This window comes from Lynx canadensis, chromosome A2 (genome assembly GCF_007474595.2).
Source record: "Lynx canadensis isolate LIC74 chromosome A2, mLynCan4.pri.v2, whole genome shotgun sequence".
NCBI classification, from domain to species: domain Eukaryota; kingdom Metazoa; phylum Chordata; class Mammalia; order Carnivora; family Felidae; genus Lynx; species Lynx canadensis.
In genome coordinates, this window is record NC_044304.2 from 135,453,505 (window position 1) to 135,471,504 (window position 18,000).

At 35.0% G+C, this 18,000-nt stretch overlaps 1 protein-coding gene across 1 annotated transcript in view; it reads left to right on the forward strand.

Moving 5' to 3' along the window:
• Nucleotides 1-18,000, forward strand: part of CFTR (CF transmembrane conductance regulator) — a 158,722-nt gene that overhangs the window by 113,356 nt on the left and 27,366 nt on the right. The window contains exon 21 of the mRNA XM_032592502.1: nucleotides 3,464-3,718. Coding sequence (XP_032448393.1) covers nucleotides 3,464-3,718 — 255 coding nt within the window. The remainder of the gene's footprint in view (nucleotides 1-3,463; nucleotides 3,719-18,000) is intronic.

Genomic DNA, 18,000 nt, shown 5'->3' on the forward strand with positions numbered 1-18,000 from the left:
TACCCAAGGATAGAACTTGAGTTTGGTTGCAGGGCAGGACTCATTTTTAGAGGAACTGGTGTCTAAACCCTTTTGTTAAACGCCATTCATGAGTCAGATTATGGAGTGAGGAGAGAAACTGTTTTTCACCTATCATAAATTCATCTCTGGCTACTGTTTTTGCATAAACAGTGTGATTTGAGTCTTTCAGACTTTGATTTTTGAAACTTTAAAGTCAATATTCAGGTAGCTAAGAATTTTCAACTATCCATCTCTGGTTCTAAAAGCCAATTTTTGAAACTTAAAAGACCAGAATTGATTTTCTTCGCTCTGGTTCTATTGTGGTTTTCCCTTTAAAAAGCAAGTAGAATGGAAGTAGAATATGATAATTGGAGAGCCTTTGAGGTACAAGGAATTAGTAATTCATAATATCATCTAGCCACATCATCTATTCAGCAGTGGCATTTTAGTAGCTACAAAACTGGCCATGATGCAGGTATCTGCACTAACCACCTTTTCTCCTCATCAAAAAATGTTCTAATTCACTGAACTGAATGAGTGTCTGCTTGTATACTGTGGATGAGTACCCGTTGTTAAGAACTTGTTCTTGGTCAGCGATATCTGACCATGCTGTGGGTAACTATAGTAACTATAGTAACTTTAAGCAATTAGACTATATGAAAGATGATGAGTTGAAAATTTCATTTCCAGGGGTACCTAGATGGCTCAGTCAGTTAAGTGTGTCTGACTCTTGATTTCGGCTCAAGTCATTATCTCACAGTTCATGAGTTCAAGCCCCACGTCAGGCTCCACGCAGACAGCATAAAGCCTGCTTGGAATCCTCTCTCTCCCTCTCTCCCTGATCCTCCCCTGCTTGTTCTCTCTCTCTATTTCTCTCTCTCTCTCTCTCTCTCTCTCTCTCTCAAAATAAATAAACTTAAAAAAGAAAATTTCATTTTCTAAATTAGGTAGGTACAATCCACTGCATTTGACTTTGAAGTTCTAGGTTCACCCTCAATGGTAAGCCTCACTAATGGAATAGTAGTTTGCTATGGTCTTCACAACTCCTTACACACACACACACACACACACACACACACACAAATTATATACATGTCAGTGCTGCCAAAATAGTGATTTTAAATATAATTTTCTAATAACACTGCATATAATTTGGAGTAGTTTAGATAGCAATATTTAATTGCTCACTGGAAGTATTAAAGTATGAAGGATTTTTGATACATAGTAGCTTTCTTGATGTGCTAAAGCACTTGAAGACTAGTGTAGAGTTCTTTGCATTGATGTACAGAGATGTCAACAGTCTCACTTTATAAAACTAAGCTACATTTCTCTCAATGATTTTAAGAGAGTAATATTATTTTTATGCATGATGAATACAATAAAATATTTTAAATGCATTTGAGCTATTTCTCTGGCATTTCCATCTCAGCATTAGTTACAATTCTAATTGACCTTCCAGATCAATTAGCTCTCTAGGAAAATAAATGACAATGAAATGCAAGAGTATACTTTAATTCAAAGTTAATAAAAAATAACTGAATTAGTATTTAACAACCTCTGAAAGTCACTCATAATTTGGATTTGAAATTACCATGTGTAGGAGCCATTCTATAGTTATTTGTAATGGATGTGTGCTTTAGAGACTTTTCACTTTCATTAACAATGGATTTGGCTTAAAAGGGTTCTCCTCTTGAATCTTGAAAAATTATTGAAGATAATCTGAAGGTATTTTCAAGATAAAAAAATGAAGCAACCACATTACTAGACAGAAGAACTTCACAAATAGCAAACTTGATCAATAGCATGTGAAAACAGGCAATGTAAGAAATCATTTCTAATAATCTAAGCCTTAACTGTAAATAAGGTTATAAATTAACATTGTAAAGGAGAGGGTTGAATTCTTGACTGAGTAAAACTAGAATCAATAATTACTTTTAAGACAAAAAAAGCAATAAATTTCTGTTGAATAAGCAGTTAATACCTGGGAAGGGCTGAGCCATCAAGGATGATATATTAAAAATAGAAATTGAGTGAATTCAGTCTTCAGCTCTTTCTTGTTATTCACTGATTTATTCATGTATACATAATCATTCACATATTTATTCTTTTATTAATTTTTTTCAAATATTTATTAAGACCCTGTTGTTTGTAAGGCTATTTTAAAAGTTATATTCCAGGGGTGCCTGGGTGGCTCAGTCAGTTGAGTGTCTGACTTTGGCTCAGGTCATGATCTCACAGTTCGTAGGTTCCAGCCCCCACTCCCCAGGCTCTGTCCTGATAGCTCAGAGCCTGACGCCTGCTTCTGATTCTATGTCTCCCTCTCTCTCTGCCTCTTTCCCACTCACACTTTATCTCTCTCTCAAAAATCACTAAACATTAAAAATAAATAAATAAATAAATAAATAAATAAATAAAATAAATAAATAAATAAGATTATATTCCAGATTCCAATCATAACTATTCAGCAGAATGTGTTCTTGTTAAAGAATTAAGCTAAGCACCTTTAAAAAATAGTTGAGCTCTTTCATTTCTGTGCACATTAAAGGTATATGTATTAAATAGGCTTATAAAGCAAATGTGTACTTAATTTCAAACACAACTTTTATATGCAATGACATTTTGCTCAGCAGTGGATATTGATCTGGAGGTTATTTAGATTTAAAATGTAATTATTTAACTACAAATATAGGACAAGGACTTAAATTTATTTGAAGATTATTGTGAAGTCATTCAAAATTTACTAAGCAGCAAGGATTCATTGCCACCCAGCTGACTTACAGAATTGTAGATAGGTTTTTTTTAAAGTTCATTTATTTATTTTGAGAGAGAGAGAGAACACACATGCAAGGAAGGGGCAGAGGGAGAGGGAGAGAAAATCCCAAGCAGGCTCCATGCTGTTAGTGTGAAGCCCGATATGGAGCTTGATCCCACAAACCATGAGCTCATGACCGGAGCCAAATTTAAGAGTCAGATGCCTAACCAGCTGAGCCACCCAGGCACCCCTAAAATTGTAGATAGTTTTTAAGGCCGTTTGAGAGAAAGGCAATCATCTTTAGTAGTGGTTCTGAGGTGTGGAACATTTTATCATAATATACCAGTTATACAAGAGTGTGCAGTGTTGCTCATAGTTGAAGAAAAAAATTTCCCTCTTGACATCATCTATTCCTTTGAGTATAGTTGGGCTATTTATGTGTGGCTTGCATAACTGAGAATTAAAGACTCACAAAAATAAACAGGTCTATACAGAGCCCATTTATATAAATCCTATTTAATTCTCCTTGGTTAAGCTTTTAATTATATCCAATTATTTCCTGTTAGTTCATTGAAAAACCTTCTGACAAATAACCAAGTGACGACGGTCGGGCATCACATCTTACATGTTATGTTTTAAGGAAACATCACACTAATTATGGCATTGCCTGCAGTTATTAAACAAAAATGAAACATTGTTATTTCTTTTCAGATGAGATCTGTGAGCCGAGTCTTCAAGTTTATTGACATGCCTACAGAAGAAAGTAAACCACCTAGCAAGCCATTCAAACCATCCAAGGACATCCCGCTCTCAAAAGTTATGATTACTGAGAATCAGCATGTGAGGGAAGATGACATCTGGCCCTCAGGGGGCCAAATGACAGTCAAAGACCTTACAGCAAAGTATACAGATGGTGGAAATGCCATATTAGAGAACATTTCCTTCTCAATAAGTCCTGGCCAGAGGGTAAGATTTCAACATTGCTTGCTTTGTTAGACCTGTGTTCAGTAAGTAAATCTCAGTAGCCTAGACCAATGTGTTAGTAAAATCCATTGGTAGCATTATTATTATAGACTAGGGACAATATTGAACATACATATTTCAAGTTATTGTTTACGAAGTCCTTATTTTTTAATCTGATAATTTAGTTTGCAGAGGTCAGAAATGATATAGTTGGTTCATTTTAAATGTGATTCTACTTGTAGAATAGGTAATTGATTGCTAGGTTACTAACCAAAAGAATCCATTAAATAAACCAAAATTATGACATGTTTTAGATTTGGCCTCTTGAAACTATCTTCCATTTCAGGTAAGAGAAATATTTTGTTGTTGACTCTAATTTCTTTGTAAATTCTACCTAATATAACTCTGTCAAACAGGTGGTACTTTCTAAATTAGCTTTGTTCAGTTTATTTGTTTATTTGGAATCTTAATCAAGGTATGGATTATTTCATTTTTTCCCAATATTTACCAAGAAAAAATTATTTACTAAACAACTGTTTTATTATTTAATAAGCAAAAATAACCATGCATTATTTTGAATTGTTCCATATAGATTTCAGCCCTGGACTGACCACATGGATGGTATTCAAATACACCAATTCTAGAATTAATTCTAGGTGAAAGGGACAGTCATTCTTCCTAAATTCTGTGTCCTATAAATGTGGTTTTATGTTTTATATTTCAAAGTTCTTATTCTGGGCTGCTCCATAAATCTAGACAGGATTATTCCTTTGTTTTATTTTTTAAAATTGAGATAGAATACAATAGAGCCACTTCCTTTTTTTTTTTTTTTAAGAGAAAGAGAGCATGAATAGAGGAGGGGAAAGAGAGAGACAGAGAGAGAGAGAGAGAGAGAGAGAGAGAGAATCTTAAGCAGGCTCCACACTTAGCATGGAGCCTGATGTTGGGCTCCATTCCATGACCCTGGGATCATGACCTGAGTTGAAACCAAAAGTTGGATGCTCAACTGACTGAGCCATTCAGGCACCCTATAGAGCCACTTCTAATGAAAACTGAATTTTAAACTTTCTCTCTTTGTGGCTTAATATCAAATAGAATTTTTTTTATTTGTTGAGATAATGGTCTCTAAACTTTTTTAGGCCACTATCAGTGTCATCAACATAGGAACAGACTCTTATCACTTGCTTTTTGCCCATGGGTTTAAGAATATTTCATATTTGACGCATTGGAAAAAGTTCTACTAAAAAATGTAGAGTGAGCAAAAATGTTCCTGTTTTTGTGTACCATGCTAAATGGCTTGAAATGGCACACCAGAAATTTTGACTCCCTTTTTTAATTTTACAGTTAGTATCAATAAATTCACATACTACTAAAATTAGCTCTTTATTATAATTTTTGCCAATCAAGAATGGGACTTGTTTTTTTTTCTTTTTGTTGAGAGAAAACAGTTTTTTTTAAGTTTTTATTTTAATTCCAGTTGGTTAACATACAGTGCAATATTAGTTTCAGGTGTACAATATAGTGATTCAACACTTCTTTGCATCACCCAGTGCTCATCACAAGTGCACTCCTTAATCCCCATCACCTATTTAACACATCCTGCTGCCACCCCCCTTCTGGTAACCATCAGCTTGTTCTCTGTAGTTAAGAGTCTGCTTTTTGACTTCTCTCCCTCTTTTTTTTCCCCCTTTGCTCACTTGGTGTTTCTTAAATTCCATATATGAGTGAAATCATATGGTATTTGTCTTTCTCTGACTGACTTAGTTCGCTTAGCATAATACTCTCTAGTTCCATCCAGGTCATTGAAAATGGCAAGATTTCATTACTTTTTATGGCTGAATAATATTCCAGTGTGTGTGTGCATGTGTGAGTGTGTACGTGTGTGTGTGTGTGTACACATACATACCACATCTTCCTGATCCATTCATTAGTTGATAGGCACTTGGGTTGCTTCTATATCTTGGTTATTGCAAATAATGCTTCTATAAACATAGAGGTTAGTGTATCCCTTTGAATTAGTGGTTTTGTATTCTTTGAGTAAATACCCAGTAGCATGATTGCTGGATCATAGGGTAGTTCTATTTTTAACTTTTTCAGGAACCTCCATACTGTTTGCCAAAGTAGCTGCACCAGTTCCCACCAACATTGCAAGAATGTTCCCCTTTCTCCACATCCTTGCCAACACCTGTTGTTTCTTGTTGATTTTAGCCATTCTGACATGTGTGAGGTAATATCTTGTTGTAGTTTTGATTAGTAATTCCCTGATGAGGAGTTATAGCGAGCATCTTTTCATGTGTCTATAAGCCACCTGGATGTCTTCTTTGGAGAAAGAAATGTCTGTTTGTGTCTTCTGCCCATTTTTTAACATTTATTTATTTTCTGAGAGAGAGAGACAGAGCGTTAGTGGGGGAGGAGCAGAGAGAGAGAGGGAGATACAGAATCTGAAGCAGGCTCTAGGCTCTGAGTTGTTAGCACAGAGCCTGATGCAGGGCTCGAACCCACAAACTGTGAGATCATGACCTGAGCCGAAGTCAGGTGCTTAACCAACTGAGCCACCCAGGCACCCCTCTTCTGCCCATTTTTAATTGGATTATTCATTTTTTGGGTGTTAAGTTTAGAAGCTCTTTATGTATTTTAGATACTAACCCTTTATGATATGTCATTTACAAATATCTTCTCCCACACTGTAGGTTGACTTTTAGTTTTATCGATTGTTTCCTTCACTGTTCAGAAGCTTTTTTATGTTGAGGTAGTCCTCATAGTTCATTTTTCCCTTGCCTCAGGAGACACCTAGAAAGAAGTTGCTATAGCTGGTATCAAAGAAGCTACTGTCTGTGCTCTCTTCTAGGATTTTTATGGTTTCAGGTCTCACATGTAAGTCTTGCATCCATTTTGAATTTATTTTTGTGTGTGGATGGTGTAAGAAAATGGGCTAGTTTCTTTCTTTTGCATGTTGCTGTCCAGTTTTCCCAGTACCATTTATTGAAGAGGCTGTCTTTATCCCATTGGATATTCTTTCCTGCCTTGTCAAAGATTAAGTGATATAGTTGTGGGTTCATTTCTGGGTTCCCTATTCTGTTCCATTGATTTATGTGTCTCTTTTTGTGCCTATACTGTACTGTTTTGATCACTACAGGTTTGTAATATAACTTGAAGTCCAGAATTGTGATGCCTCCAGCTTTGCTTTTCTTTTTCAAGGTTGCTTTGGCTATTCAGCGTCTTTTGTGGTTTCATATAAATTTTAAGATTGATTGTTCTAACTCTGTGAAAAAGGCTGTTGGTATTTTAATAGGGATTTCATTAAATGTGTAGACTGCTTTGGGTGGTAAAGACATTTTAACAATATTCATTCTTCCATGAGCATGGAAGTTCTTTCCATTTGTTCATGTCATCTTAAATTTCTTTCATCGGTGTTTTATAGTTTTCAGAGTAGACGTCCTTCACCTCTTTGGTTAGGTTTATTCCTAGGTGTCTTATTATTTTTGGTGCAGTTGTAAATGGGATTGATTTTTTAATTTCACTTTCTGATGTTTCATTATTGGTGTATAGAAATGCAACAGATTTCTGTACATTGATTTTGTATCCTGTGACCTTATTGAATTTGTTTATCAGTTCTAGCAGTTTTTAGGTGGAGTCTTTTGTATTTTCTATATAGAAAATATCATCCATCATGTCATCTGCAAATAGTGAAAGTTTTATTGCTTCCTTACCAATCTGGATGCTTATTATTTATTTTTGTTTTTTGATTGCTGTGGCTAGGACTGCTAGTACAATGTTAATAAAAGTGGTTAAGAGTGGGAGGGTGGACATCATTGTCTTGTTCCTGACCTTAGGGGAACAGATCTCAGTGTTTCCCCATTAAGGATGATGTTAGCTATGGGTTTTTCATATATTGCCTTTATTATATTGAGGCATGTTCCCTCTAAACCTCTTTAGAAGAGGTTTTTTTTTTTTTTATTACGAATGGATATTGTACTTTGTCAAATGCGTTTTCTGTGTCTATTGAAATAATATGGTTCTTACCCTTTCTTTTAAAGGATCATTGTTGATTGATGTTGATTAATTGGCAAATATTGAACCACCCTTGCAACCCAGGAATAAATCCCACTTGATCATGTTGAATGTTTTTTTTTAATGTATTAATGTATTATTGAATTTGGTTTGCTAATATTTTGTTGAAGATTTTTGCATCTATGTTCATCAGTGATATTGGCCTATAGCTCTCTTTTTTATGGTGACTTTTGGGTGTTTGTGTGTGTGTGTGTGTGTGTCCTTATCTGGTTTTGGTATCAGGGTAATGGTGGCCTCATAGAATAAATTTGGACATTTTTCTTCCTTTTATATTTTTGGAATAGGCTGAAAAGAATAGGTATTAATTCCTCCTTAAAAGTTGGTAGAATTCACGTATAAAGTCCTTTGGTCCTGGACTTTTGTTTGTTGAGAGTTTTTGATTACTGATTCAATTTCTTTGCTGGTTATCAGTCTGTTCAAATTTTCTGTTTCGTCCTGTTTCAGTTTTGGTAATATATATGTTTTTAGAAATTTATCCATCTCTGTTAGGTTGTTCAGTTTTTTGGCATATAGTTTTTCATAATATTCTTTTATAATTGTTTGTATTTCTGTGGTGTTGGTTGTTATTTCTCCTCTCTCATTTGTGATTTTAGAGGAAAAACAGTTTTAAATCAGCATAAATGGAAAAATTAGGTTTTAGATTGAATTTGTCCCTTATATTAGAATGAGCTGTTTACATTGTTTAAAGTTATGCTTTGGAACTATGTAAAATTAATTATTTGCCTTTGTTACTCCCTTGCATTGAGAAAACATGTAATTAAGTAGTTTATTTTGCCTTGCACATTAGTGAATGCCACAGGCAGCTGAGGATGTCCTTGGGATCACTGGGATAGGTTCCAAATTGATGTCAAGTTATAAACAATAGCAGCAAATAGGTTGATATAAACCAGGGTGAAAAGTCTTGGTAAATTACTTTCTTTTCCTCCTCCTGACATCCTCCCACCCCTTTGCTTTCCTGATGCTCAATTGCCCATTAAATTAAATTAACCAAGTCCTAGTAGAGCAACAGAATTTACAGAGTCCTCATTCCTGTAGGTAATTTCCTTGATGTGAGAGTATTAATAAGAGCTGCTGTAAAGTTAGGAAGAAGCAGTATGTTTAGGCATTTCATATTCTTTGCCAGGAATGGTAGGTCTTAGGAAAAATTAAAAATTACTTACATAAGGCTTTGGATATTGCCATTCAAAGAGTGAAACTAATGTTTATCAAATGTTATAATGTCCTAAACACCATTTAAAGACATTTATTTGCTATCACATTCAATATTATTATAATTCCAAAGGTAGATACTATTACCCTCTTTGTATAATGGAAGAAACTGAAGTCCAATTAAGTGAGTGAGTTAGAAAGGATCTTTAAATCCAAATCTGTCTGACTTTGTAGTTCTTTTTCACCTGCTTCCCTTAAAAGAAGAAAAAGGAGGAACCAAAGGAGAAGAGGAGAGAAAAAGAGATATCTTCCCCAGAAGATGACCATCTAAAAGGGGAAATGCAAGGTCCACTAAGAACTGAGGCAGGTCACTGTGCAGCTAAAAAAGCTTAAGTTTCAGAGAACTTTACTTGCCTGAGCTCCTTCCAAAGCCCTATACCTAATTTTATATTAATAATTTTGAAATATTTATTCCTAGAAAGAACTACGCCTCCATATTGTATAAGCTTCAGGTTCTAAAAATCCTTATTATACCCTTGAATAAAAGATATGTAGGTAAAATTCTAAGGTAAAGAGAAAGGAGTTACTATCAGTTGGCTGGGAGTTGGGCTATTTAGGGAAAGTTTTCCATAAGAAGTGGCATTTAGAAGGAGACTTTGAGACTTGAACTGTGTATTTGAACAAGCAAGGGTGAGTAAAAAAGGGTGCTATAGGCAGAGAGAATAATATAAGGCATGGGGCATGTACAGAAAACAATGACTGATTCAGTCAGAATGGGGGATGCATAAAGGATGAAATGGAAGACAGGCTTGAAGCAAGATGATGGAAATTGTGAATCTTGAGAGCTGAAGCAATAAAGGAAGTTGAAGACTTGGAAGATCCTACTCAGGTTTGCTACGAAATGATTTTTGGTCATCTTCAAGAAAGCAGTTTCTCAAAGTGTTGTTCCCTGGACCAGCATCATCTGCATCACTTGAAAACTTGTGAAAAATGCATATTCTGAGCCCCACTCAATCCTACTGAATAAAAACTCTGAGTATAGGGTCAATGGTCTTTATCACTGATGCATTCCCTTCCAAGCATGAGAGCCCAATTTAAGAGAGCCATTAGGTGTAGAGAAATAAGAGTAGAAGTTCAACTGCAAAGGGTTAGGGAATGGGTGAGTACTGAAGTGAGGAGTTATGTAGAACACTAACATTGGTGGTAAAAAGAGATAGCTGGAACAACTGTATAAGAGGATGGCTCTCTGGAAGAATTTGCCTTTTCACTGTAGAGGAGTATGGTTTTGTTTTTGTTTTTTGTTTGTTTTGTTTTTTTGTTTTGTGAGACAGAAGGAAAGCAGATAAGTGGAGTTAAAGAGAACTATTGGGCAGAGTTGGGAAAATGAAGGTGTTCATGTTATACAACCTTGGTCTTTTAAGTCAGTTATAAGGCAAAATCATGGGAGTCATGTAGTGTCCATCCTGTAACTTTGTTCTTCAGTATTGTGTTGGTTATTCAGGGTCTTTTGCATTTCCATACAAACTTTAGAATCGGTTTGTCAGATCTACAAAATAACTTGCTTTTTTATTTTGATTGAGATTGCACTGACTCTATAGACCAAATTGGGAAGAACTGAGATCTTGACAATATTGAGACTTCCTTTTCATGAACATGGGCAATCTCTCTATTTACTTAATTTTTCTTTGATTTCATTCATCAGAGTTTTATCATTTTCCTCATCTAGATCTTATACCTATTTTCTTATGTTTATTCTAAGTATTTTGTTTTGGGAAGTGCTAATGTAAATGGTAATGTGTTCTTAATTTCAAATTCCTCTTGTTCATTGCTGGTATTTAGGAAAGCAATTGACTTTTGTATAAGAACTCTGTATCCTACAAGTTTTCTTTAATTACTTATCAGTTCCAGGAGTTTTATTCCTGATTTAGATTTTCTACATGGAAGATAGTCATCTGTGAACAAAGACAGTTTTATTTCTTTCTTCCCAGTCTGTATGCCTTTCATTTCCTTTTCTTGTCTTAATGCATTATCTAGGATTTCCAGTATTATGTTGAAAAGGAGTTTTGAAAACTGAGAACAAACTGAGGGTTGATAGGGGGTGGGAGGGAGGGGAGGGAGGGTGATGGGTATTGAGGAGGGCACCTTTTGGGATGAGCACTGGGTGTTGTATGGAAACCAATTTGACAATAAACTTCATATATAGAAAAAAAAATAAAAATAAAATAAAAATAAAAAATAATTTAAAAAAAAAATGAAAAGGAGTTTTGAGAAGGGGCATCCTTGCCTTGTTCCTGACCTTTGTAGGAAGTCTTTGAGTTTCTCACCCTTACAGGTGATGTTAACTATAGGGTTTTGTAGATGTTTATCAAGTTACAGAAGTTCCCCTCTTTCCTAGTTTTCTGAGAGTTTTTAATCAGGAATTAGCATTGGATCTTGTCAAATGAATTCTGCATCTATTGTTATAATCGTGTGATTTTTCTTAGCCCATTGGTATGATGGATTATATTAATTCATTTTTGAATTTTGAACCAACCTTGTATATCTAGAATAAATCCTACTTGGTCGTGGTGTCTAATCTCTTTACAGGTTGTTTGATTTGATTTATAATATTTTGTTGAGGATTTTTGGTTCTATGTACATGAGAAATGTTTATATTTAATGTCTTTGATGGTTTTGGTATTATTTTAATGTTGTCCTTGTAGAATAGTTAGAAGTATTCCCTCTGCTTCTATCTCCTGGAAGAAACTGTAGAGGATTGGTAGAATTTCTACTTTAAATATTTGGTTGAATTCACCAACGAATCTATCTGGGCTTGGAGATTTCTGAATTGGAAGGTTGTTAATTGTTGATACAATTTCTTTAAAAGATATGTACCTATTTACATTGTCCATTTCTTCTGGTGTAAGTTTTGAAAGATTGTATCTTTCAAGGAATTGGTCTGTTTCATCTAGATTATCAAACTGGTGGTCATATAGTTGTTCATAGTATTCCTTTATTGTTCTCTTACCATGGGGTATATAGTGATGTTCCCTCTTGCAATTGTAATGTTAGTAATTGGTGTCAACTCTCATATTTTCTTAGTTAGCCTGGCTAGAAGCTTATTAATTTTATTGATCTTTTCAAAGTACCAGTTTTCATTGATTTTCTCTACTGATTTCCTGTTTTCAATTAGTTGATTTTGCTCTAATTTTTATTATTTCTCTTCTGCTTCCTTTGAACTTAATTTGCTCTTTTTTTCCTAGTTTCCTAAGGTAGAAACTTAGATAATTGATTTTAGATATTTCTTCTCTTAGTGCTATAAATTTCTCTCTGTGCTTCTTTTACTGCATGACACAGGATGGCTAGTGTGACCTGGAGTTGGGTATTTTCCTTCCCTAGATCAGTCGGGTTCTAATAAAAAGCCCAGTTGTTAGACTCTGGTAAAATAGTTTCTCTTGAGGGAGGGCTTGTGAAGAACAGAATTCTCTAATGCTCAGGAGTACTGCAAAATTGTTGCTTTCCCGCTTGTCCTGCTGGATGCACCAAAGGATTTTTCTGTATTTTTTACTGTGAGATGGTAAAACTGGTTGGGCCCTGGAGCTAATACTCACAAAAGTCTGGGGGCCCTTCTACAAATGTCCTCTTCTGGACGTTTTTACTCTCAGACTTGTCTACACTGAGCCTCCAGTAATTTGTTAGTTACAGCTTAGGGTTTTTCAGTCTGATTCTGGTTTCTGCAGAGGTTTCTGATCATGGTTTCTTTTCTAGTAAATTGTGATTCTCTGTGTCTGTCTGTCTGTCTCTCCATTTATGACGGCTACAGTTTGTTGTATGTCTTCACTCTCTAATAGATGTAAGAAGACTTTTGATTCTTCAGTTTGCTTAGCTTTTTACTTGTTTTTAGGCCAGAGTGATGACATTCAAGTTCCTTATATTTTGGACCAGAAACCAGAAGTCCTGTTTTTCATTTTTTAATCCCTTTGCTTAGAATATGTTAAATGCTTGCATGAATGAATAGCTTATACCTACTTCTAGGTCATATGATTGATTAAAGTAGGAACTGATTCTTAAAATGTTATTCTGAGCAGCTCTCTTTAAGATTGTTATTTCTGCTGTCTTGCCCTTAGAACCTATAACAGCATGTTGCAAACTATAACAAGATGCCTCAAACATACTTCTTGCATGCTGAATTAAGAAGACTCAAATTCAGTATACTATTTTGACTATCCAAAAGTTCTGCAAGATCAACTGTGGTCTAATTCATCTTCTTGAAAAAAAAATTGGAAAGGACTTAAATGGGCATTTCTTGTTTAATTTTTAATGGAATTCAGCATTCTTGGTTAGATCGTGTGCCTGAGTCCATTTGGGATTCTATTACAAGATATCTTGGGCTGGGTGGCTTATAAACAACACACGTTTATTTCTCACACTTCTAGAGTCTGGGAAGTCCAAGATCATGGTGCCAGAAAATTCATTGTCTAGTGAGAACCCACTTCCTCATAGATGTCTGTCTTGTCATTGTAACCTCATATGGTAGAAGGGGTGAGGGAGCTTCCTGGGGTTTCTTTATAAGGGCATTAATCTCATTCATGAGGGTTCCACCCTCATGACCTAACCACCTCCCAAAGTCCTCACATTGGAGGTTAGGATTTCAACATATGAATGTGGGAGAAACACAAATATTAAGCCCATAGCATGATGAAAATATTTCAAAAATCAAAATTTTAAGCAGAAAAGTTATTCAGTCTTCATATTAAAGCACTTTGTCCATGACATTTATTTTATGGAAGAGATGTTCTATTATCTTCTTTGCTCTTAATTTAGGCCTTTACTTCATAGAGCCTGTACTTTAAATTTTATTTTCAATGCGTGAGAAATATAGCAGGTATTTCACAACCTTTACTTTGATTAAAAAAACAAACATTTTTCTTTTTTTTAAGTTTATTTATTTTGAGAGAATAAGAAAGTGAGAGAGAGAGAGAGAGAGAGAGAGCAGGGGAGAGGCAGAGAGAGAGAGGGAGAGAGAGAATCCCAAACAGGCTCCACACCATCAAGACAGAACCTGATGCAGGACTGTCTCACAACCATGAGATCATGACTTGGGCCAAAGTCAGGAGTTGGATGCTTAACTGACTGAGCCACCCAGGCACCCCTAAAACTATTTTTCTTTTTAATCTCAAATAGTTGTTGTCTTGAAAGCTTTTGACTTTTTGCCTGAATTTTAATATCTAGATTAAATGAGAAAACTCTTCCCCCAGTGAGAAAACTCTTTGTTTTTTCCTTTTCTGTTCTTCTCAAAATGCAGGCTGGGATTCTGATTTGGAGCCACATCCTTCATGATAAACGTAGACTTATCAAAATGCCTTAGATGTTATTTTGTGTCTATCACAGTACTGGACGGTCCCCTGGTTACACAGCTATTTAATAGTACTTCAAGATCTATTCTTTTGGGTGAGCTTACCTGCCTTCTTTATTTGTAGCCTCTTCAAAATACTGCGATGCCAGAAGCAGTTAAATCAGTATCAAGGGTTCAGATCATAGCAGCATTAACACTTAAATGTCTATTTGATTTTTTAAACACATATGGCATTCCATCTTGATAAAAATTGGTATTGAGTAACTGAATCATTTAGTAGTTTTTCCTGGAGTTATGAGGAGCATATTCTCAAGAACTTATTTTATTAAGAATTATATTTTATTAATAGTAAACATATAAAAGGTGCACTTATTATCACTTTGTGGATCTACATTTTATTTTGTTTGGTATCATGATTTCTGGAGACCACAAGGAGATGAAAAATAATTATAGCAGGTTTCAATATATTGCAGTAGTAGACTAGTAAATCAGGTCCTCTGAAAAGAATGTACTTAGATTGTTTTATTCATGGTGCAATGAAGTTACAGTTAGCACCAAATTCAACATTGTTTAGCTCTCCACATAATATTTTGATTTGTCTTGATCCAAAATTCGCAGAAAGGAAGTTCACTGAAGTTACTAGAAGTCACTGACTTGGAATTAGGATATACCTTAAAATCTCATTTGCAGGAAGTACTCTGATCCTATTCAACAGATCACTGAGAAGCCTGGAAAAACAAATCCCGGAAAGGAATTATTATGTGCCAATTATATAAACAAAAAGACTTTGTTAGGTATGGGCCAATAAGATTCTTTGCAGTTAAAAACATGTCAGACACAATGCAATATCGGCAATTCAATAATACAGAAGAAGCAGAGAAAAGCTAAAAACTTTAAAGCTAAACATAAGATTTACACATTGCCTCTCAATTTACTCCTATACCGACAAAAAAACTGAGTTTTCTAAAAATTTCAATATGTGCTGTTTGAAAGAGAACATGGTCATTTATCTCAGTTATTAGAACCTTGACTAATCATATGGGGTTCTGGACCTCAAGGTACTTTTTGTAAAAAAATTGTGATATCGCCCTATTATTATTTTTCTATTTATTTTTTTAAAGTTTTTATTTAAATTCCAGTTAGCTAACATAGAGTTTAATGTTAATTTCAGAGGTACAATATAGGGGTTCGTCACTTCCATACAACACCCCGTGCTCATCACAAGTACACTCCTTAATCACTGTCACCTATTTTCCCATCCCCCCACCCACCTCCTCTCTGGTAACCATCAGTTTGTCTCTATAGTTAAGACTGTTTCTTGTTTGCCTCTCTCTTGTTTGCCTCTTTCTTGTTTCTGTTTGCCTCTCTCTTTTTTCCCTTTGCTCATTTTATTTTGTTTCTTAAATTCCACATATGAGTGAAATCATGTGGTATTTGTCCTTCTCTGACTGACTTAGTTTCCTTAGCATGATACTCTAGCTCCATCCATGTCATTGAAAATGACAAGATTTCATTCTTTTTTATGGCTGAGTCATATTCCATTATGTATGTATGTATGTATGTATGTATGCATGTTTGTATCTATGTGTGTATATACTTATACCACATCTTCCTTATCCATTCATCAGTTGTTGAACACTTGGGCTATTCCCATAATTTGGCTATTGTTGATAATGTTGCTATAAACATCAGGGTGTATGTATCCCTTTGAACTAGTGTTTTTGTATTCCTTGGGTAAATACCTAGTCGTGTGATAGCTGGACTGTAGGGTAGCTCTAGTTTTAACTTTCTGAGGAGCCTCCATACTGTTTTCCACAGTGGAAAGTTTACCACAGTGCAAGTGCAAGACAGTTCCCCTTTCTTCACACTGTCACCAAAAACTGTTGTTTCTTGTGTTACTGATTTTAGCCATTCTGACAGGTGTGAGGTGATATCTCATTGTAGTTTTGATTTGTATTTCCCTGATGATGAGCAATGAACATTTTTTCATGTGTCTGTTGGCCATCTGGATGTCTTCTTTGGAGAAAAGTCTATTCATGTCTTCTGCCCATTTTTAGTTGGATTATTCATTTTTTGGATGTTAAGTTTTAAAAGTTCTTTAGATATTTTAGATACAAACCCTTTATGAGATATGTCATTTACAAATATCTTCTCCTACCCTGTAGGTTGCCTTTTAGTTTTATTGATTATTTCCTCTACTGTTCAGAAGTTTTTTATGTTGATGTCATTCCAATAGTTTATCTTTGCTTTTGTTTCCTTTGCACCTGGAAACGTATCTAGAAAAAAGTTGCTATGGCCGATGCCAAAGAGGTTATTGCCTGTGCTCTCTTATAGGATTTTATGGTTTCAGGTCTCACATGTAGGCCTTGCATCCATTTTGAATTTATTTTTGTGTATGGTATAAGAAAGTGGTCCAGTTTCTTTCTTTTGCATGTTGCTTTCCAGTTTTCCCAGCACCATTTGTTGAAGAGACTGTCTTTTTTGCCATTGGGTATTCTTTCCTGCTTTGTTGAAGATTAACTGACCAGATAGTTGTGGGTTACTTCTGGGTTTCCTATTCCGTTTCATTGATTTATGTGTCTCTTTTTGTGCCAATACCATACTGTTTTGATCACTACAGCTTTGTAATATAACTTGAAGTCCAGAATTGTGATGCCTCCAGCTTTGCTTTTCTTTTTCAAGGTTGCTTTGGCTATTTGGTGTGTGTGTGTGTGTGTGTGTGTGTGTGTGTGTGTGTGTGGTTTCATGCAAATTTTAGGATTGTTTGTTCTAACTCCATGAAAAAGACTGTTATTTTGATAGGGATTGCATTAAATGTGTAGATTGCTTTGGGTGCTATAGACATTTTAACAATATTTGTTCTTCCAACCCATGACCATGGAATGTCTTTCCATTTGTTTGTGTCATCTTAAATTTCTCTCATCAGTGTTTTATACTTTTCAGAGTAGAGGTCCTTCACCTCTTTGGTTAGGTTTACTCCTAAGTATCTTATTATTTGGGGTGCAATTGTAAATGATATTATTTTCTTAATTTCTCTTTCTAGTGTTTCAGTATTGGTGCATAGAAATGCAACAGATTTCTGTACATTGATTTTGTATCCTGTGACTTTACTAAATTCGTGTGTCAGATCTAGCAATTTTTTGGTGGAGTCTTTTGGGTTTTCTATATAGACTATCATGTCATCTGCAAATAGTGAAATTTTTACTGCTCCCTTGCCAGTCTGAATGCCTTTTATTTCTTTTTGTTGTCTGATTAAATTTGTGATATGACTTTAAAGTAAATCACTTTCTCTTATTGAACTTCCCTTCCCCCATACCTCATCTATACAAAGCATATTCAGATTGCTTATAAAAGTTTTACTGTTGTGTTTCAAAAATCATAACATATGATGAATATGTTTGTAAAGCATGGGCTGATTCAGAAATGGAGGTGTGCATATGAAATTTCACAAGATTTTTAATTAAGAGTTAATCTTGTAATTCACCAAAATTAACTAAATTTGTTTTCTTGTTAGATCAACTAAATAAGTTTGTCTATTCATCTGCCTTCTCTCCCTCCTTCTTCCTTTTCCTCTCTTTCTTCCTCCCTTCTTTCCATCCATCCACCCAATCCATGTGTCTATTTATCCATTCATTCATCCTTCCACCTGATTGTCCCTCATTGAATCCAAACAAGTATTTATTGAGAATTTTATGTGAACCCATCACATTGGAAGGTGCTGAGAATTCAA